The sequence below is a fragment of the Populus trichocarpa genome, chromosome 1 (genome assembly GCF_000002775.5).
Source record: "Populus trichocarpa isolate Nisqually-1 chromosome 1, P.trichocarpa_v4.1, whole genome shotgun sequence".
Classification (NCBI taxonomy): domain Eukaryota; kingdom Viridiplantae; phylum Streptophyta; class Magnoliopsida; order Malpighiales; family Salicaceae; genus Populus; species Populus trichocarpa.
The window spans coordinates 24,722,090-24,744,883 of NC_037285.2; the positions used below are offsets into that span (position 1 = coordinate 24,722,090).

General features: G+C 33.7%; 2 protein-coding genes across 2 annotated transcripts; both read left to right on the top strand.

The window, feature by feature from the left end:
- The first annotated feature begins 2,559 nt into the window (after window positions 1–2,559).
- Window positions 2,560–7,446, top strand: LOC18094975 (uncharacterized). Its single transcript, XM_052454249.1, has 8 exons — window positions 2,560–2,887; window positions 4,030–4,521; window positions 5,003–5,168; window positions 5,260–5,310; window positions 5,404–5,586; window positions 5,722–5,815; window positions 6,076–6,797; window positions 6,887–7,446. Exons 2-8 carry the CDS (start codon window positions 4,058–4,060, stop codon window positions 7,205–7,207), a joined length of 2,001 nt encoding a protein of 666 aa, XP_052310209.1. The 5' UTR covers window positions 2,560–2,887; window positions 4,030–4,057; the 3' UTR covers window positions 7,208–7,446.
- Window positions 7,447–15,643: 8,197 nt separating this feature from the next.
- On the top strand, window positions 15,644–18,364 carry LOC18094976 (G-type lectin S-receptor-like serine/threonine-protein kinase LECRK3). Its single transcript, XM_024610233.2, has one exon. The coding sequence runs from the start codon at window positions 15,766–15,768 to the stop codon at window positions 18,193–18,195; it is 2,430 nt and encodes an 809-aa protein (XP_024466001.1). The 5' UTR covers window positions 15,644–15,765; the 3' UTR covers window positions 18,196–18,364.
- Window positions 18,365–22,794: the final 4,430 nt, after the last annotated feature.

Sequence of the window (22,794 nt, forward strand, 5' to 3'; positions counted from 1 at the left end):
ATGGAATATTGATGAGTCCCTGTAAGAGCAAGAATATAGTCTACCCAACAAAGAATTACATCCTTACAAAAATGGGCTATTTACAATTTGAGTTCGTGCCATTGCTCATCAAGCAAACAACCCCTTGTGAAATATATTTCCTCAAATTTATTTTATAAAACATAACCATGTAAGAAAAATACTATACAGAATAAAAACTCAGCTTGTTTCCAAAATCAAGGAGGAGTTGGGTATGAATATTTGATATAATGATATATTGAAGAATGATTCTTCATTTAAAGATAAATTAGAAGCGATTAGAAGTGTCAAAAAAATACATTGATGAATTGAGTTAATTGCTTCGAATTTATATCAATGGGTTGACCCGGCAAGACCCGGTCAAAAACTCGATTGCAACCCATTGACTTTTGTTTTTTTACTAAAACGACGTCGTTTTGATTTTTTAAAAAAAAAAATGACCCGGACGACCTGGTCAAAATCCGGAACCCGAGCCTTGAACCGAGCCGGGTCTAAAAACTATGATGGTAACAATGTTTTGAATTATTTTTTTAAAGTTGAATTGAATTTTGATTGTTGCGGTTGAATCAAAATAAATTAACTTTAAATTATTTTTTTAACAAAAAAAAATGAATTAACTAGATTCTAATCAACGCCATAAATTTTACCAGTTTAATAATAACATTGGAAAAAACAGAGTTAGGAAAAGATTACATCACAGATCAAATTAGATGGATGGAGAATGCTTTGATTCTCCAACATCGAGTAATACATGTATATTATAAAGTATGAATTCATACTTTATTCTCAATGGTCACACTTTCCATGTCATTGTTCAACGACAGCAACAATGAAGTGTTCTTGAGAATCATCCGTCATGAACAAGTGCTCTTTATTAATAAAATCATAAATAGATACTTTACTATAAAAAAATAATTACTTTTTATCGGCAATGATAAAATAGATTCTTGTTAGGTAGTAGGAATGTGCCGACAAGTTGGTTTAGGTGTTACCACACCCACCTATCCCAATGGGAATGGGGGAGTGACTTTTACCCCTCTAAGATTTACTTGCCAACAATATAAATAATAGAGCTTTTTTATTATTATAATTATGAACATAAATATGTGCTAAAAATTAACAAAAGAAAGGAATTTAAAACACACATTACTCGCATAATAACTATCAATAATTAATTTTTTTGATGAAATATAAAAATATAATAGATCAAAATAAAACAGGGCAGGAAGCTGACAAGTCATATATACATATATACAAAATCTAAAGCAAAAAAAAACATGCTTTCATTCATAAAAAAAATACAAGGAGACAGCTATCTAGAGAAACAATCAAAAATATCATATTGGTTAGCTAAGGAATTCAGGATCTAACAATTGTCAAAGATAACCAACCAAAAAAAAATGTTAAATGGGTGATCAGAATATTTTTATATATTTAAAAAAAAAATTTAATTTTTTTTTATGTTTATTTTTTATATTAAATAAGTATTACTAGTTATAGCCCAAGCCCAATAATTTCTTTCTTTTTACGGATCCATAATATAGCCATCCTCGATTAAGTTGCATAGTTGTAATTCTTAAAGCAAATTAATTTGCTTAATTGTAATCTCCTCCATGAACTTTAATTAATCACCAAGACCACATTGCTCCAAATTAACGTTTAAATCATTAATATCACAATACTTAACAATCATTGATCATCGTTGTACTCAACGTTAAAATTGACAATCTAACTTGCAACCCAAAAACACGAGCCATGTGTCTTAAAGAAGTAGGAGCATGAAGAGTGACTTCTAGTCCTTGAAGTTTACCAAACCTAGTTAACTAATCATTATGGTGTTTTTTTTTATATTGTCCCTTTATTCTTAAATTCGCTTATTATCTAGTCCCTTTGTCAATTCTATGCCTTTCCAATTTATTTCTTTTTCTTTTTCATTAGAAGAAAATTGCAAGTTTGGAATAAAGATACCCATAAACACCATTTAAAAGATGATAGAAATACTTTTGAGTTTTTCAATATCAATAAATTGATTGTTTTACTACTATGCTTTTCAATTTCAAAAAAGAAAAGATATTTCAAAATGGTTTCATGAATTAGAAAGAGAGTATTATAAAAACATAGTTAAAAACATGATATAGTTCATTATTTGATGGACATGTCAACCTAAATCAATTTAAAATCATGTTGTTTCAGTTTTTTTTAAAGAAAAAATCAAAATAATTTTAGAGTTTTTTAAAAATCAATCCGAGTTTTTTTCATGTCAACAATATAATAAGTTGACCTATCAAGCTTACTTGATCGAGTTTTAGCTCCCAATCTAGTTTGATATAAAATCTAGTTTGAACAAAGTCTTGAAGTCAATGAATTACCGAGTTAATCCGTCGGGTTAGCTTGAGATTAATAACAATGTCTATAAGATAAAGCTCATCATGTTCATAAGAAATGACGGGGACTAATTAGTTAATATTGATAAATTATAGTGGCTAAATTATCGTTAACTCCAACATGAAAGCAAATACCACCATATTCACATTAGCGGGCAAGTCACGTTTACGCACTCCTAATAACCCGAAAGCTTCAGTCAAATTCTCCGCCCACAACCATTCACCACCACCATCACACACACACACACACACACACACACACTTATTTCTGTATCTACACATCTCTTTTTTCTCTATTTAAATACCCCTCCAAAGGCTAGCCTTAGCTGCCCATTTTCCGTCTACTCTCTCTCAAAATTCCAAAAAAGAAAAAAGAAATTATGTTTCTTATGTTTTGAGATCCAAGAAGGAAAAGTCTCAGATCTTTAAGTTGAGAGAGTCAGTTTAAGCTAATATTCTTTAACAATCTTATCTGATTCTCTCAGGTACATTCTTTTCTTTTCTGGGTTTCTTTTTTCTGTTTTATTCGTTGATGTGTAGTGTTTTTTTCTTTCGAAATATTTTCTTAGCAGTATAGGGCTTGAGATCTTTGATTTATAATTGGGTAAATGGATCGATCTTGTGTAAAGTGATATGTGCTTTTTTGAGAGTTGAATGGCAGATCTTGAATTGGGATATATCAGATCCATTTTCTAGTACATGATTTACGTATGATTTAATTTTTAGTGAGTTGGAGCTTGAGAGTTATACTGTTGGATCTTAAACAATGGCATGTATGTGTCTTTGTGGGATCAATATTGAAAGATTGTATTTTTCTTAATTGTGTACTCAATCATGAATTATGCAAAAATTGGACCTTTATGATTAATGTGATGGTGATGATCATTTGAATAAATTAAAAATGCATGTCATTGTTTTGCTTAATTATCTATCAATGGGTTTGCTTCTTTTCTTTAGTCAACTCAATCTATTCAACTTAACTAGTACTATCATCAATGTAACGTCGTTGGCATCTTGTTTTTTTTTCGTTTTCATTGTGGGTTTTGTGTGGTGGTGTAGCCATGTAATTTTGAAATGAACTACTGTGGTTGAGCTGAGAGTGGCGCTGTGTAAGCATGAGAATTACCTCGTGGAAAAACTATATTTGTATCAACTAGTGCTAACATCAATTTTAATATGGTTGTCATCTCAAATATTTTTTAGGCAACATGGTCTGTGTAAACAGTTGATTTCAAATTTACACACGCTCGCCATGTAATTTTGAATTAAATCATACGTGTGGATTATGCTTGAGTGTTTTCTGTGGTGGTCTAGCCATTACCATAATACTCATTGAGTGTTTTCTGTGGTGGTCTAGCCATGTAATTTTGAATTGAACTACTGTGGTTGAGCTGGAAGTGTCTGTCTGCAGACATTAGAAATGCCTCACAGCATGATTGGAGTTATATGTGTGGATTATGCTTAGAAGTTCATGGTCTTTTGGTTTATTCTTATCTTTAGAAATTCTGTGGCTTTAATGCTGTTTCTCAAACAACAATCATGCACTTTGTTTTGGATTGCTTATATTTGGTTTTCACACTATATAAATGTTAAATTCTAATTTCTTTTTTCTTATAAATGTGTGCAGTGTTTTTTCTTGCTCTTTTTTATTGAACATGTGGAGGTTCAAACATTTTACTCAAAAAGAACCAGCTGGCCTTGAAGGTCGCTATGTTGATGTTGGCAATCTTAAGATTCATGTTCGAAATGCCATTGCGGAGGGAGGATTTTCCTGTGTATATTTAGCTCGAGATGCTGTGCATGCATCAAAGCAATACGCTTTAAAGCACATGATATACAATGATGAAGAATTGTCAGACTTGGTGATGAAGGAGATCAATGTGATGAAGGCGCTCAAAGGGCATCCTAATGTTGTTACACTTTATGCACATACCATCTTAGATATGGGAAGAACAAAGGAAGCACTCCTTGTAATGGAATTTTGCGAAAAATCTCTGGTTAATGTGCTGGAGAGCAGGGGAGCAGCATATTTTGAGGAGAAACAAGTCCTTTCCATATTTAGAGATGTCTGCAATGCTGTTTTTGCTATGCACTCTCAATCTCTGCCAATCGCTCACCGGTAAAGTTCTAAGATATTTAATTTTAATGTCTGTTAGTGTGAATTCGTCTTTCCAAAAATATTTAGTCTTTAGAGAATCTGCATTCCACTTTATATTGTTCTCTTGCACCGATGGTTGCACCAATGGTAGCTATTGCTGTTTCTGGCTGTATTGGGTGGACACTTTGTTTGTAGTTGGCACTCTGGTATCCATTAGCTTAATGTGGATTAAGTAAATTTGATTTTAAATACTTGTAGATATGAGAGTGCAATCTCCGAGGCTGACCATATTTTATTACTTGTGTCTGTGTTCTTATAACCTGAGAAACTGGGAATGTAATCTAAATTTTGATAAACTCATTGAACTCAACAAGCCTTAGTTTGAGATTTTAATATTTTATCGAAGTATCCTGTATTAATAATATTCACCCCTTTCCAAGTTACCTTATTTGATAATGCTAAGTAAGTTTTTAGCAACCAGTTCACTCTTCACAATTTTCAGAGATTTGAAAGCTGAGAATCTTTTGCTGGGGCCTGATGGATTGTGGAAATTATGTGATTTTGGGAGCACCTCTACAAATCATAAACGCTTTGAGAAGCCTGAAGAAATGGGTATTGAAGAAGACAACATTCGGAAGCACACAACACCTGCCTATAGAGCCCCTGAGGTTGAAGGAGATCTGTGCTTTGAAACAAAAATTTCTGAAATTTTGTGTTTTAAGTGTTTGATTTATGTCTTTCCTCCTTTTCTTGACTTAGATGTGGGATCTGTTGCGGAGAGATCTTATAAATGAGAAGGTAGACATATGGGTAAGTGGATTGGACCTTATATTTCTATTGAAATTTGGTAACCTTTAAATTTTCCCTTCCCAACTGATCCAAAGTTGCTCTGCCGTTACACAGGCTCTTGGATGTCTGCTCTATCGCATATGCTACTTCAAGAGTGCATTTGACGGAGAATCAAAGCTGCAAATATTAAATGGGAACTATCGCATTCCAGATTTACCCAAATACAGCTCGCCAGTGACAGACTTGATCAGAGACATGCTTCAAGCATCACCAGATGACCGACCAGACATCACGCAGGCAAGCGCTTTGCTTGATTGGATATTCATCTCCATAAACTTAGGTTAGTTTTAGATCATCTACATCCATGGAAGTTTCTGGTGCAGAGATTCTAACATTCTGCTTACTGATCCTGGGATTTTCCCATGGAAGCAGGTATGGTTTCGTGTTAATGAGCAGCTACCAGTTAATATGCAGAAGTCATTGCCTGACGGACCACCTGAAATGCAATCTGCTGGTATACATGGAGGTGAGGGCATTTCCCATGGATAAATCAAAGTTTTGTTTTTCTGTAGAGTTATCCTTTCCCTGATTGAGTTATCTGATATGAAATTAAGTATCAGTTCTGAACTTGGTTGAATTCATTCTGAACTTTTGAATTTTAAAATATACGATATCTTGGTTACTACATTTGAGTAAATTTGAAAAGTTTTAGATGTTTTTTTAATTGAATAGCCAAATTGTTTTTGGTTTAGACCTTGCTAAATGTGGAAATGATTAATATAATAGGTATTGCAAAAGCTGCAAATAGGTCGCCTCCAATGCCTCAAAGAAGTCCACCACCTCCTCCTTCATCTGGGGGTGGGGGAGGTGGGGGACAGCTTGGTGCTTTCTGGTCAACGCCTCACGCAAAGGATTCACTGTTTGTCGAAGACAAGAGCAGACCTAAATTTGATGAAGAACCTAGCCATAACACATCACAACAAGATAGGAATCAGTCAGAGAATCGCAGTTTTCCCAAAAACGCTAGCCCTGCAAAGCAGGAAAATGTACATAACATTGTGGCTGGTAGGAGGAATGTGCATAATAAATCACATGTGCCTGAGGATGGTGCTTCCAAGGACTTTGAATCAACTTTCTCTCAGAAAGATATGGATCATGGCATGGAGAGGCCAAAAGCATCAAAACCGGCTGCTACTCATTTATTTCAAGATGAGGCTTTTAGTACTTTTGTTGCTGAATTTGATAGCAATAAGCTCAACTCAAGAGTTAGCAATGACAAAGAAGGAAAAGAAGAAGCACTAGAGGCTGAAATAGAGAGGCTTAAAGAGCAGCTGAAGCAGGTAAACTCTGAGAAGGCCGAAATAACTTCGAAATTTGAAAAGCTATCTGCCATTTGTCGATCTCAGAGACAGGAGATACAGGAGCTCAAGCAAACACTAGCCGCAAGAACTCCTTCGCCGAATAAATATCAAGCCTCATCTAGAATTCAACCATCTGCAAGTCCTCCGGTATTATTTTCATTGATGTTTTCACCATTGTAGTTGTTATAGAGATCCATTTGTCTTCTTTTTTTTTACAATATTTAATCTCATCCCAGCAAGAAAAATCTGACTGGAGTACCCCAAGCCCAGAGTCAAAGTCATGGCAAGCATTTGCAGATGATAACAAGTCACGGCAGAAGCCTGTTTCAAAAGGCAACAGTCCACAGTCTGTTAGAACCAGAAACGCACACCAGAATAAGCAGGCTGCTGAATTAACATCTAATATTGATTCGTGGGGTTTTGGATCGGAGAGTTTTACAGCTGTACCTGCTGCCAGCTCTCAAATTTCAGGGTCTAATACTGAAGCACACTCAGGCGGGTCAAAGATTATGGAGAGCAAGCCAGCTACTCAACCTGCTGGATGGGCTGGTTTCTAGCTCAAGTCATTTGTGAAGCTATATAAGAAGGTATACTTACATTAGAACCATTATGTTTTTCCTAAGAGATAAATACAGGGAAAAGTGAGAAATATATGGCTTTCTGGGCTTGTTTGTTGTATTGAGCGCTTCTGTTTGTAGATTCACATTTTTCTATAAAGCATTTGAACATGTTCTCTGGATTAGAGGCAAACTACAAATATATACTTTTCTGCATGTCTCAATTGTTGGGTGAAAAATGTTCTTGTCAGTTCTTTTGTTGCTTGCCTTTGTTGCTATTGTTTGGCCTGTTGCAAGCTGTCAGATTTTATTTTTACTCTTTCGTGTGCAAAATGGGATTGCTTCAGTTATGAGACTGAATATGCAGAGGAAGGACTAACCTCTTCGAGTGGCTAGTTTTCAGTGGTGGATTTGGCCGATAGTTCCTTGTGGTCATAACCTAGGTTTGCATTTCAAGTTAATGAAAGTTGCATGGAGGGAAGTTGGCAGGTCAGGAAACCAGAATGCTATGCTTAATGGTCCTACACAGACACATGGAGACAAACGTTTTGCTCCTTGATGTTTTTATTAAAAGGATGTATTTAGTTTTTGAGTAAATTATTATTTATTCTGTTTTTTTTTAGCAAAATAATTAGTTACTTTTCTTTCCAAAATATTTTTGTCTATATATTAATTGAAAGAAACCTAAGCGGCTATTTTCTAGAAAACTAACACAGCTTTTATCGAGTTGTGGTAATGAAACTAGACGGATTAATTATTATTTCGGTGAAAAACTTGGGGAATAAATCATTATTTGCTCTTAGTTTGCATAGATACAATAATGGCTGCATTAGAAAGGTAGGGGTATAAAGGCAGAATGCTTGTACTTGATTAAATGCTGCAGTCGTCTGAAAACCTTCGTCTCCCACTCCCATTTCCGTTGCCCTCATTTCTATTGTGTACTGTTTTCGAGCTAAGTGTGGAGTGCATGGGTTTGTAATTAAAGTTTTGTTTGTTTTTCGTTAAAATTTGATCTTTATTTTTGTTTTAAATTAAGTGTTTTAGTGTTTTTATATTATTTTAATATGCTAATATTAAAAATAAATTTTAAAAAATAAAAAATATATTATTTTGATGTATTTCTAAATAAAAAAATATTTTAAAAAATAATTTCTACCGTGCTATCTAACACCATCAACAAATACACCCACTAAATTTATGTTGAGATCATGTGATATTTTAGCTTCTGTTCTTGCCATAAGAAATCAATACGCAACTTCTAGCTAATTTAGAGTTCATGTACTGACAGGATGTTGGTGTCATAAAAATAGAATAAAAATTAAAAATGAGATTCTTTGAGTGAAGAAAAAGAAAGAAAATGAGGGGTTTGGATTTGGAAAGAAACCATAAACTCCTGAAGATTAAAACAATCATTTTTACAAGGTCAATAAAGAAGGCTTAATTCTAACAATCTTAGTTTTGTATATTCTGTAAGTATTGTAAAGAGAGGGCATCTGTTGTAACCTCATTTTTGGGTCCCCGCATAAAAAAAGAAAAGAAAAAAATCAATTAAAAAATATATCAAAAAAATAATAGCAGTGAAAAGAAGATGTTAGGGCGCCCAGAAAATGGTCAAAAATTGGTTGAGGAGGTTCAAAAATACAAAGATGGAATTTGACATTATATCGTTGACTGGTGAGAGCTCTATTGATGAAGAAAATTCAATTTGAGGAAGAAAAGTCCAAAATCAGATGTTTATGGACTCAATTGAATTTATGGAAGGTTTGATTGCAAGAAAAATTGATTCTGAAGTCAATTTGGGCTTTAATTTGAAGAAATTAAAGTGCTGGGGTCAAATTTTAATTTTTAAAAGCTAATTTGGTCAAATCAGGGGCTTAATTGCATAAATATTGAAGTTTAATGACCAATTAGGGACTTGATTGAAGAAATTCGAAACTAAGAACCAAACTGAAAAAAGCGCACGAATAGAGGGATTGTTTTGAAAAATAGTGTTTTGGTGCCTTTTTTTTTAAATGAAACGGCGTGTTTTTGTCAAAACAACGGGGTTTCCTTCAAAAAAAAAGAGGGAAGAGCACGAAACAGTGCCGTTTTGAACGGCACTGTGCTTCTTCTTCCCCTGCACACGCAGAGGCAGGAGAAGAAGAATTTTGTTCCCCTGCAACGCTGCTCCCTCTCTCTCCACCCCACTTGCCCAGGAACCTGGCACGACCCATACCCACACATACCTTGCCACCATGATGAAAAACCAGGAGAGCCTTGCCCTGTGGACAGCCATGCTTCGCCCTTACCCTGCGCTAAGACAGTGGCAGGGTAGCCACCTTACCCTGCTCCATGGCAGGGGTAAGGTGCCCCTCTCTTTGTGCACCTATAAATACAGAAAGGGGTTTTTTTTTTTTGAGTGGAGGAGGAAGAGACCGAGAGAAAGAGAATGGAGAGAAAGAAAGAAGGGACGGTTTGAGAGGGGAAGAAACCAGACCAAACAGAGGAAGAAAAACAAAAAAAAACAAGGAGGATTTTGGGAGAGAAGAGAGAACCCGAAACAGGGGGAAAAGAGGGAAAAACAGAGGGAGGTTTTTTAGAAGAGAGAAGCCGAAACAGAGGGAAAGAAGGGAAAAAAACAGTGGAGAAAACAAAAGAGGGCCGGGTGTTTTGAGTAGTTGAAAACAGAAAAAAAAACTGGGGGGGAAGGGATTTTGAAGAAGAAGAAGAGAAAAAAAGGGAGAGGAAGGTGAGAACAGAAGGGGGAGAGGAGAAGAAAAAAAAAGAACGAAAGAGACAGTAGGGAGAAAGGAGAGAGAACGGAGACGAACAGTGGGAAGTAGAAGGTAGAGGGGCACTTTATTTTTTACGTTCGGGAAGAACAGATAGAAGGAAATAAGGGGATCATTTGTTGATAAAGAGAGGAACAAGGAAAAGAGGGAAGTATAACAGGAAAAAGGGAAGAAAACAGAGAGAAGGGAAGAACAGTGACCTCTCACTCTCTGGTCTATCTCTCCGCCGTTTGAAACAGCAGCAGCGCCGCCTGGAATCAACGCCCGACCGCCACCATAAACCCTCGCCAGCTTATCTACCCAAAGTCTTCTGTTCCAGGTAACACCCTCCCCTCGTCTCTGTTTCTTCGTTATTTGCTTGCATGCAGAACGTGCACTGTGCACGTTTCTGCAAGCAAGCAAAATAATTAACCGGTTACTGTGCACGAGCAAAGTGACCGGCTAATTATAATTGATTGGTCACTGTGCGTGTGAGCACAATAACCAACCATGGTGGCTACGGGTTGGATCATCAGCCCAGCCCACGCGGTGGGTTGAGTCGAGCCCAATATAAGGTAGTGTTTAATTTATTTGAGTCGGTCCCGACCTGATTTCTTTTTGGGTCCGGCCCAGTCCAAAAGAAAAAAATCATTTCAAAAAAATTTGTGATTTTTCCCGCGTATTTTTTCTACTGAAATTCGCTTAATATGGATTTGTGTTTTTATACTGTAAAGATACAAATCTAGTATTAAAATACTTGGTTTTCGTCAAAACATTGAAAATTAAAAAAATATTTTTTTTGTTTTCATGCATACGACCAAGTCTCTCAAAGCTAAAAAATCATATTGTATTTTCATACAACAAAGAAAACTTCAAACAATATATTTTAGCATGCATTTTGGCTTTAATAACCAGTTTATTAAAGTCACGAGAACTTGGCTAATATTGCAAAAAATCCAAAAAAAATATTTTGTTTTGTTTTAATTTCTGAGATTATGAATTTATACGTAAAATGTATTCCCGATATTAAAAAAAGAGTTCTTTTATAGACATTAGAAATGTTAGACTTTACCCGATAAGATAAGGACCTCTTCACCGAGGAGAACTTTTCTTAAACCGTAGATAGACCTACAATTAGAAATACAATGAAACCTTAGCATATCTCAGACAATTAAACAATGCAGCTTACCTTAGGTAGGACGTATTTGGGGTGCTAATACCTTTCTTTTACGCAACCAGTCTCCATACCTGATCTCTGAGACCAATTAGGGTTCCTAGTAACCAAAAACTAGGTGGCGACTCCCATTTTATTTTTCCCTGATAAAAGACAAGAATTTCTTGTCTCCTCATATTTTCCAGATAGACAACGATACCTGAGAGAGGATGATCGCTGCGACACCGCACACGTGCGACAGGGTGAAGAAAAAGAAAGAAAATGAGGGGTTTGGATTTGGAAAGAAACCATAAACTCCTTAAGATTAAAACAATCATTTTTAAAAGGTCAATAAAGAAGGCTTAATTCTAACAATCTTAGTTTAGTACATTCTGTATGATACCATTTGATAGATACTCTTTGATCAAACTTTCAGGAGATAAAAGTATTGCTGCCATGAACTCTCTGATTCCACTACTTCCAAATGCCATATATAGTTGCAATCCTAGCCAGCACATATTGAAATGATCTCTTCTTCAAGTGTGCTGCAGCCAGCATCCAGATGCATCTCATACATGGTTTTCAACAATGTTGGATTTGGCCAATAACTACTTAATTCCTGTCTATTTTTGCGTATTAAAATCGTTTTTGAAAAAAATTTAATTTTTTTTAATTTTTTTCTTTGCTTCAAATTAATATCTTTTTGGTGTTTTCAGATCATTTTGATGTGTTGATGTCAAAATGATTTTTTTTTAAAATATTATTTTGATGCTTTTTCGAATGAAAAATATTTTGAAAACAATCGCAACTACATTCCCAAACACCTTCTTAATGGCGATTGCATGCGTTTGCTGTCACTGTCCGAATTTCGGATTCATGATCGGTAACGCAGGAGTTGTATTGTAAGGACACCCCACCTACACTAAGCCTCTAAACGAACATATCAGAAGAATAAGTTATTTAAAAATACACAACATTTCATAATCTCCCAAAATATTATATTATTCAAAAGTAATGAAACTAAATGATAGTTCAAAACTTCTCATCAATAATTAAAACAAAAACAATAATTCACAATACTGATTACATTATCAAAATCCAAACTTAATTAAAACAGGGTAATAGTGGAGTGTCTAAGACATCGAATCAAAACTAAAAAAAAAAAAAGCTTCGCGAAACAAGTAAGATATACCGACCAAAACTAAAGGAGTAGGAATACTTGACAAAGTACACATGCTAACAGAAACTAAGAACCTAACATAATATTAAAAAATGACGAGTGAGTTCAACCAACTCGGTGAGGGAATAACATTTAATATACATTTTATATATTAATAGTTTGCAAGTAGATTTATCTTGATATACATATACATACTTATCATAAAGTAGTAGAATACATGTCAGGGACTGGATGACACCCGAAGGTGTTCACTGTGGGAGGATCAGTCGCCACAGGCTAATGCCTCCCTCATCAGCTAGGTATACAAAATGTTATGTGCACATAGACTAGCTACTATTCATTAGCATGAAGTTACTAACAAGAACTATATAAAGACATAATAGATATTACATAATTATCAAAGCAATGTATATCATACTGAATAGAATTTAGTTCAATATAATACGAGTGCAAATTCAAGAATAGATAAGTACTTAGAAAAAAAAAACAACAAATATAAATATAGAAGACATTAATTAGTCATACTCATCATATAATCAACATACATACTTATTTATACTACATGCATATTAAAAATTATTTCACTCACTCGAAAAATATAGAAGTAAAAGCAATATCAGATGAAAGACTTGAAAAACCTATTGAGGATTGTTAGAAGTACCTACAATGAACATACAAAATATAATAAAAAACAACTTAAAACAACACAAATAAAAGACTCCAATGCATAAAAGAAAACAAGGTTTAGTCTCCTAAGTTTAGGGACTAAAATGATAATTTTTAGAAATCAGGGACCAAAACATAATTTTACTAGAATTGGATAATCAAACTGTAAATGTCAAAAATACATAACCATACTGAAATTTCACCCATAATTCATCCTTAATTCTGTCCAGAATCTCAATTTACGTTTCATGGACCAAATGTAATTTTTTTAAAGTTCAAGGACTAAACTGTAAATATCCAAAATTAAGGGACTAAACTGAAAATTACATAAATCAATTATCAAACTGAGATTCATTATCCTTAACCTCGTAAGAATACTTCCCAAAATTCCAAAATATATTTCAGGGGTCAAATTATAATTTTCTAAAGTTTAGGGACTAAATTGTAATTTTCATAAATCAAGGACCAAAATAAAATTGTCATCTTCAACCTCAAGACCATTCTGTCCAGATTTTCCAGCAAATTTGAAACAAATTTCTTAACCCGTAACAAATCAATTTACAAATTCTTATTTTTAACAACACACCTAAAATCAATGGCTTAACCTTAAACCCATAATAATCATGAATCAATCTTAACAATATAAACTTCAAATCTTTATAAACCATAATCTCTTCTTTAATCATTCTATAAACAAACCATAATCGAAAGTAACATGAGAGGGAACCACGTACTTATTACTTCCTCCTTTTTTAAATCCAAAAAACTCAAGATAAAAAACTAAAATCTTTGGTTTAATGAGGGGAAGGTCACGACAATCACAAGAATTAGAATAGAGGAAAACAATTCTCTTACAATCTTTGGTTAACTTAGATTGAATTTAGACTAAAAATTTGGGTTTCACATTTGTGTTGATTATTGTCTCATAATAAAATGAATTTAGTTTTTGAGTGAATTTTAATCATTTTAAAATAAGAGGTAAAATAAAACAACTCATTTCTATTTTCAGTGTCTTTTTTCCCCCCCGAGACAATACTGGAAATGTAACTAGTGAGATATCGTTTGTGCTTTTTCTCAGAACTTATTAGGGCCTTTCCTTGTTTTTTCGTAATTAATTAAGTAGTATTGCCGGCAATTCATTGGTCAGGAACAAAGAGTGTATAGTTTCATAGATTCAGGGGTCAATATCCAGACATTAGTTAGCTGTCCAGAAGGTTGTATAGTTTCGTAAAAAATTAAGCCTTGACTATTGTTCTCGATGAAAAATCCAGACATTAGTTATTGTTCGATATAATCGTCAAAGAGACAGCAAGTGGGTTCACATGGCCTTTTAATTCTCTTGACCTAGTCCTTGGTGATATGAGACCACTTATGATGATACATGTAGTCTTTTTATATCTCATGGTATTGATAACGACTATCTTCTTTTTTTTTTCTACCACTATTTTTATTTTAAATTCATTGTATTTAAACCTAAAAATATTTAAATTTATAATAAATATTTATTTTTATTATTTTAATTTTTTATATATTTTTAATTTTTTAATGAGTTTTAATATATTTTTAATTATTTTTATGCTTATGTTCAATAAACTTTTTTAAAAATATTTTCATAAATAATAAATAAAATAAATAGAAATCAAAATAATAGGGACCAAATTTAATATTTAAAAAAATTTCAATTAAAAAAATGATAAGAGAAAAAATAAATAATAATAAAAAAATTGGGATCAAAGTTGATATAAAAATAAAATAAAATTAACTTTTAAGATATAAAATTAAAAAAATCAAAACAAAATATATACCGATCAGAATATTAGTGATCAAATTTAAATAATATTGAGAAATAAATTATTCATAAATTTTCTTTAACTGGAAAATATTTTTGATTGAATGACTTTTTTAATAGTAAATAAATATGAAAAAAAATTAAAATAATTAAAAAAAATTGCTTTTCATAAATGGAAACAAGACCAATTCTAAATTTATATTAAGCTTCGTGCTTATGATTTTTTTAGGAAGTATTTAAGATTGTAGTAATAATTGTTTTTTAAAATATTTTTTATTTAAAAATATATTAAAATAATATATATTTTTTATTTTTTAAAATTTATTTTTGTTAAAGCACATTAAAACAATTCAAAATAAAAAAAATTAGTATATCAAAATAATAATAAAAAATTAGTAGGAAGGTATGAAAAGGAATCAGAAACTCTTGAAAATTAAGGAAAAAAAATAATCATTCTTATGAGTCAACAAAGAAAGGCTTTCCATGATTCCTTGCCTTTTTCCACAAGTCTCTGACAGTAAGAGTATCTATAATGGAGAAACTAAATCGATAATTAAAAATAAAAAATTAATATTTTAAATTTTCTTTACTTGTTTTTATAATTTAAGGAGAAAGCCAAACAAAATACTAAAATCTCTTTTTTTTTTTATAAATGCTATTCCTTCTTTTAAAAGAGTCAAAACTAACAAAATAAAACCAACAAAAGAATAAGTTAATTAAATCTAGTAATGTAGAAAAAAAAAATCAAAATCATTAAAAAAATAATTATTCTACAGTTGACTTTTCAAATAGTTTTATTTTATTAAAATATACATAATTAAAAAAATTATATATATACTATTCAAAATGTTATTTTATCGATGTGTCTTTTGAATGCTCTAACAGACCAGTTTATGTTTTCTTCACAACATTATGTAATGAGCTGTTCAGGAGAAAAGTCTCAGCTCAAGAGCTTCTTCTATATGTATTCTGCATTAGCTCTTCAAACTGATACATTGCTAAGTCCAAACTCCTCTAAAAATGGCTTTTCCTTGTTTTAGGACTACCCTCAACCTCTTGCTGTTTCTTGTCCTGACACCTTCTGTGTTTGCCCAAACTCCTCCTAATGTTACTTCGGGTTCATACCTTATTGCTTCTGATACATCAGTTCCATGGAAGTCCCCTTCTGGTGAATTTGCTTTTGGATTCCACCAAATCAACAATCAAAAACTTTTCTTGCTTGGCATCTGGTTCGATACAATACCGGAGAAAACATTAGTTTGGTATGCAAACGGAGATGATATGGCACCTGAAGGATCGAAGGTTGAGCTTACTCTTGATGGTAGTTTCAGACTTACTAGTCCTCAAGGGCGAGAAATATGGAAGCCTCAATCTTCTGTAGATGGAGTTGCTTATGCTGCCCTACTCAACAACGGCAACTTTATTCTCACAGATAATAGTTCCAAGTCTTTGTGGGAAACCTTCAAGGATCCCCGTGATACCATGCTGCCAACTCAAATACTTGAAGTTGGTGGAAAGTTATCGTCCCGGCTAAAGGAAAGTAGCTACTCTAAGGGAAGGTTCCTGCTTCGCTTGCAACCAAATGATGGGAGTGTTTTGCTCAAAACACTTGCCTTGCCAACAGGTTATGAATATGAGGCTTATTTTAAGAGCAATACTTCTGATGGTGCTTCACCACAGAATTCTGGCTATCAGTTAGTCTTTGACAAGTCAGGTCAACTCAATGTTCTCCTAGACAGTAGAAGTGTTGTTAACCTCACCAAGGGAAGAGAGTCTCCAGCCGGAGATTACTTTTACAGGGCGACGCTTGATGTTGATGGACCTTTTACTCTGTATGCTCATCCCAGGGCTCAAACAAATGGTAGATGGGGACAGACATGGGTTGCTATTTGGTCTGTCCCGGACAATATATGTACTGATAGTAATGGTGACTTGGGTGGTGGTCCTTGTGGATATAACAGCTACTGTAAACTTGGCACAAACCGAAGGCCTATCTGTGAATGCCTTCCTGGGTTTTCCCTCTTCGATACCAGCAACGAGTTCGGTGGCTGCCAGCTGAACTTAATGCCAAATTGTGAGCAAGGAAAATCAAAGCCAGAGGATTTATATGCACTGCAAGAGGTGCCAAATACATATTGGCCATCTTCATCAAACTACGAACAATTGCAGTCACTAAATGAAGATGACTGTGGACGATTGTGCCTCTCTGATTGTAACTGTGTTGTTGCTGTCATCAAAGAGGGGACCTGTTGGAAGAAGAAAATGCCACTTTCAAATGGTAGACAAGACTATAGTATCTATGGGAAGGCTCTAGTTAAGGTAAGTAAATCTGCTGTTTCTTTAGACGAACCCTCTCGGCGAAAGTCAAATACGGGGAACAAGGATCAAAGAGCTTTACTTCTGGCAGGAGCAATTCTTCTAGGTAGCTCAGCACTACTTATTTTCCTATTTATAGTAGCAGTATCTCTGTTTCTGCTCCAACCACACCATAGAAGAAGGAAACTTACCAGATCATCTAGCATTCTGGAAACAAATCTACGCAGTTTTACGTACAAGGACCTGAAAGAAGCCACGGATGGATTTAAAGAGCAGCTTGGACGAGGTTCGTTTGGAACTGTATATAAAGGACTTTTAACATCACAGAGTTCAAGAAACTATGTTGCAGTTAAGAAGTTGGAGAGGATGGTGCAAGAAGGCGAGAAGGAATTCAAAACAGAAGCAAGCGCGATAGCAAAGACTCACCACAAGAATTTGGTCAGATTGCTTGGATTCTGTGATGAAGGGCCAAACAGGCTTCTGGTCTATGAGTTTATGAGCAATGGCACCTTAGCTGGTTTCCTATTTGGAATTTCCAGACCTGACTGGAACAAACGCATTCAAATGGCATTCGGCATTGCACGTGCGCTTACATACTTGCACGAGGAGTGTAGCACACAGATTATCCATTGCGACATCAAGCCCCAAAACATACTCCTTGATGGCACATTTACAGCAAGAATCTCAGACTTTGGACTGGCAAAGCTCTTAATGAATGAACAAACACGCACACATACAGCTATTAGAGGGACCCGAGGATATGTCGCACCAGAGTGGTTCAGGAACATGCCAATTACAGCAAAAGTGGATGTTTATAGTTATGGGATCATGCTATTGGAGATCATTTGTTGCAGAAAGAGCCTTGATATGGAAAATGAGAAAGAAGAGGAGATCATACTAGCAGACTGGGCCCATGACTGCTATAAAGGAGGAAAATTAGACGAGCTGGTGAAGGCTGACGAGGAGGCAAAAAATGACATGAAGACGTTGGAGACGTTAGTGATGGTGTCAATTTGGTGCATACAAGAGGATCCTTCTCTTAGACCTTCTATGAGGACAGTCACACAAATGCTTGAAGGAATCGTTCAGGTTTCTGCTCCCCCATGTCCTTCCCCTTTCAGTTCAATCTGCTAAGAAATACCAGTTCCAAATTATTCTCCCCTCGCTTTCTCATCATTAAATTTGCTTTGCAAGTAATGTATGTTGGCATTAGCTGTACATTGATTTAGTTGAGAGTTTTTAGGAGAGATTTTAGTATTCGATTTACATTATAGCTGCACATATTTCATTTGTTATGGATATATATATTAATATTAAAAAAACTCTAAAACGCGTGGGGAAAGCACTGTAGCTTTCCCCACGCAACCTTTTGTTTTTTTTGCATTCCCCTTTTTTTTTTTTTTTTTGTCTTATGTTTTTTTTACTTTTTTTTCCCCCAAAATTCACTTCTTCTTCTTTTTTTTTTAATTTTTTTTGTTTTAATTTTTTTTTCAAAATTATCTTTGTTAATTTTTTTAAATATTGAACTGGTTGAAAATTTAGCTTCGTAATTTAAAAAAAACACTGTGGATTGCTATAGTGTTTCCCCCACATGATTTTTGTTTTGCTGCAGTGTTTCTCCACTTGTTTATTTTTTTTAAATTATCTTTGTCGAATTTATTTTTTCAATATTGAGCTGGTTAAGAATTTAACTTTAGCTTTCCCCACATGTTTTTTTTTTCTTTTTTTTCCAAAATTTTCTTCTTCTTTTTTTATTTTGTTTTATTTTTTTTCCATAATTGTTTTTGTCGATTTTATTTTTTTCATATTAAGCTGGTTGAGAATTAAGCTTCATAGGTTTTTTCTTTAAAACATTGTGGATTGCTACGGTGTTTCCTCGCATGGTTTTTTTTAATGATTTTTTTTTGTTTTTTTCAGAATCATCTTTGTCGATTTCATTTTTTTTTATATTGAGTTGATTGAGAATTTAACTTTGTAGCTCTTTAAAACACTGTGGATTGCTATAGTGTTTCCCCACATGATTTTTGCCTTGCTACAGTGTTTTCCCATATGCCTTTTTTCATCAATTTTTTTTTAAATTGTCTTTATTGAATTTATTTTTTTCATATTGAGCTGGTTGAAAATTTAGCTTTGTAGTTTTTTTCTTTAAAACATCGTTGATTGCTTCAATGTTTCCCCACATGATTTTTTTTGTTATGATTTTTTTTAAAATTATCTTTATCGATTTTATTATTTTTAGTATTGAGCTGGTTGAAAAGTACAACTGTAGATTTCCTCATGAAACATTATAGATTGCTACAGTATTTCCCTGCATGGTTTTTTTTCCTTTCGTTTTTTTTGTGATATTTTTCAAAATTATCTTTGTTAATTTTATTTCTTTAATATTGAGCTGGGTTAAGAATTACAATTGTATATTTCCTCACAAAACAATATAGATTGCTACAGTGTTTTCCTAAATGATTTTAATATTTAGATGGTTGAGAATTTAGCTTTAACTTTCCCTATATGTTTTTTTTTCCTATTTTTTTTTTATTTTTTTCCCAAAATTGTCTTCTTCTTTTTTTCATTTTTTTTGTGTTTTTTTTTCAGAATTGTTTTTGTCGATTGTTTTTTAATATTGAGCTGGTTGAGAATTTAGCTTTGTAGTTTTTTTTTTAAAAAACAATATGGATTGCTACAGTGTTTCACCACATGGTTTTTTTTTCTTTTTTTATGATTTTTTTCTAGAATTGTCTTTGTCGATTTTTTTTTCATATTGAGCTGGTTGAGAATTTAGCTTCGTAGTTTGTTCTTTAAAACACTGTGGATTGCTACAGTGTTCCCCACATTTTTTTTAATGATTTTTTTCAAAATTATCTTTATTGATTTTATTATTTTTAATATTGAGCTGGTTGAGAATTACAACTTTAGATTTCCTCATGAAACACTATAGATTGCTACAGTGTTTCACTGCTTGGTTTTTTTCCCTTTCGTTTTTTTATAATTTTTTCCAAAATTACTTTTGTCGATTTTATTTTTTTAATATTAAGCTGGTTGCGAATTTAGCTTTGTACTTTTTTCCTTGAAAATATTGTGAATTGCAATAGTTTTTCTCCATATATTCTTTTTCCGCAAACCCACAACAACACACAAGCATGTCACAAGCCCACAACATCGCGCGGGCATGACATCTAATGTGTGTGTGTGTGTGTGTGTGTGTGTGTGTATAGTGAAATTGAAAGATTCCAAAATTCTATTTTTTCTTAACATCAGAGTGATATGTAAAATCATTCTTTCTTTTCCTTTAAATTAATAAAAGTTGCTATTGTAACAATAACAACAAAATAGAAGACGATGACAACACCTACAGATTTAGTGGAACAAAATCAACAAGGTGTTACTGCTATCCTTGAAGATTTAACTACAAGAATAACTTAGGCTTTGACTCAGAATCAGACCCCAACCTCAGCAGTGACATATGATGTTGCTTCTACATAGATTGATATCAAATTTGATGGTACATGTTAAAACAATTCAATTAACACAAAAATAAATACGAACATGAAAGAGAAGGAGGCTAGAATTTTCCTCAATTGATTTGTATTATTGTTCTTGCTTTAACCTAAATACAAAGAGCTCATATATAGGTTAAGCTGAAAATACTATTCTACCCTTAATAAATAAAACAAGATAAATATATTATTCAATATCTCCCCTCAAACTCATGATACGACAACTACAAGCATCGAGAGTTTGCCAACTAGAAAACGAAAATGAGAAATGGAATGCGACTTGGTAAAGAAATCTGCAATCTGCAAGGAAGAAGAAACAAGGCAAAGTAATGGTGCCATGCTTGCATGATGACGAGTAAGATGACAATCAATCTCAATGTGCTTAGTTCGTTCATGAAAAACTGAGTTGTGAGCCATCTGAATAGAACTCTGGTTGTCACAATACATAGGAGTAGGATGAGAAAGTGAAACTCCCATATCCGCAAGTAATCAACGTAACCAAATAATCTCTTTGGTAGTAGATATCATAGCACGATATTCTGCTTTGGTTGATGATTGAGAAACAATAGATTGTTTCTTCCAAGAGATGAGAGAATCACCTAAAAAGATACAGAAACCAGTAACCGATTTGCGATATGTGGGATCACTGCCATGATCAGCATCAGAGTATGCACGCAGCTCTAAGGAAGAGGTGGATGAAAGAAAGAGGCTCTGAAAGACTGTACCTCGAAGATATTGTAAAATACGAAGAACAGTTGTCCAATGAACAGTAGTAGGAGAAGCAACAAACTGACTAACAACATGAACAATATATGCAATATCTGGACGAGTAATGGTGAGATATACCAAGCTCCCAACAATAGTATGATATAAAGTAGGATCTGTCAAAGGCAAACCATTAGAAGAAGAATATTATGTTAACTGTAGTGAGAGTTTCTGCAGTCTTGTTATCAGTAAATTTAGCTCGCTCAAGAATATCTGCAATATATTTCGATTGAGAAAGAAGGTAACCTCTAGGTGAGTAAGCTACCTCAATACCTAGGAAATATCAAAGAGAACCCAAATCCTTCATTTCAAACTGTCTAGCCAGCTATGTCTTCAAAACTAAGATACCATCAAGATCATCACCAGTAATAATCATGTCATTAACATATAAGGACAAAATGATATGACCTGCATCAGTGCTCTTAATAAAAAGAGCAGAATCATGACTACTAGAAACAAATCCAAGAGATGAGAGCACAATAGAAAATTCTCAAACCAAGCACGAGGTGCTTGTTTGAGACCATATAACATTTTCTTGAGCTTACAAACATACCCAGAGTCATGTGAAACACCAGGAGAAGGTGCCATATAAACTTCTTCTTGAAGATCTCCATTTAAGAAGACATTTTTAACATCAAGTTGTGAGATATGCTATTGACGAACCAAAGCTATAGCAATAAGAGTACGGATAGTAGTCATTTTTACAACAGGGGCAAATGTCTCCTCATAATTCATACCATACTGTAGAGAGTATCCTTTTGCAACCAACTTAGCTTTGTATCGCTCAATAGACCCATTAGAGTTAGTCTTGATATTATACACCCAACGACAACCAACAACACTTTTACCAAAAGGTAGAGGAACCAAGTCCCAAGTATCTGTCTTATGAAAAGCAGAAAGTTCCTCATCCATAGCTTGCTGCCAAAGAGGATCAAGAATTGCCTCTTTATAGGAAAAGGGCTCAGAGAGACAATAAATAGAAGCTAAAAAGGAAATAATGATGAAGAATAACAAGAATAAGCAAAATCTAGTAGTTTTGTAGACTTATGAATGCGTATGGATTGATGTAGAGGTGGATCCACAATCTTAGATGAAGTTTGGGGGGCTGTAGATGAGAATGAAGCTTCAGGTGTGCTAGAGAATAAAGTTTAGTATATGCAAGATGATGAGTACAAATTGGTCGAACATGAGAAAGGGTATCTGAGGTATTAGGAACTTGTGATGATATATTATCAGAATCCTCAAAAAAGGGATATATACGAATAATATCAGGTCATGTCAAGTTATGAGTAGTGGATGGAATAAAAAAGAAAGGTATATGCTCAAGAAAGACAACATAACGAGACACATAAAGTTTATGAGTTATTGGATCAAAACAACGATACCCCTTTTTACCTTCACCATAACCCAGAAAGACACAAATAGCAGAATGAGAGGACAAATTACTACGTTCTGGATGAGGACGAAGAACGAAAGA

Coding starts and splice junctions, on each gene's coding strand:
- LOC18094976 (XM_024610233.2), top strand. CDS start 15,766: ATGGCTTTTCCTTGTTTTAGGACTACCCTCAACCTCTTGCTGTTTCTT.
- LOC18094975 (XM_052454249.1), top strand. CDS start 4,058: ATGTGGAGGTTCAAACATTTTACTCAAAAAGAACCAGCTGGCCTTGAA. Junction 4,522..5,002: donor TCTCTGCCAATCGCTCACCG/GTAAAGTTCTAA, acceptor CACAATTTTCAG/AGATTTGAAAGCTGAGAATC. Junction 5,169..5,259: donor CTGCCTATAGAGCCCCTGAG/GTTGAAGGAGAT, acceptor TTCTTGACTTAG/ATGTGGGATCTGTTGCGGAG.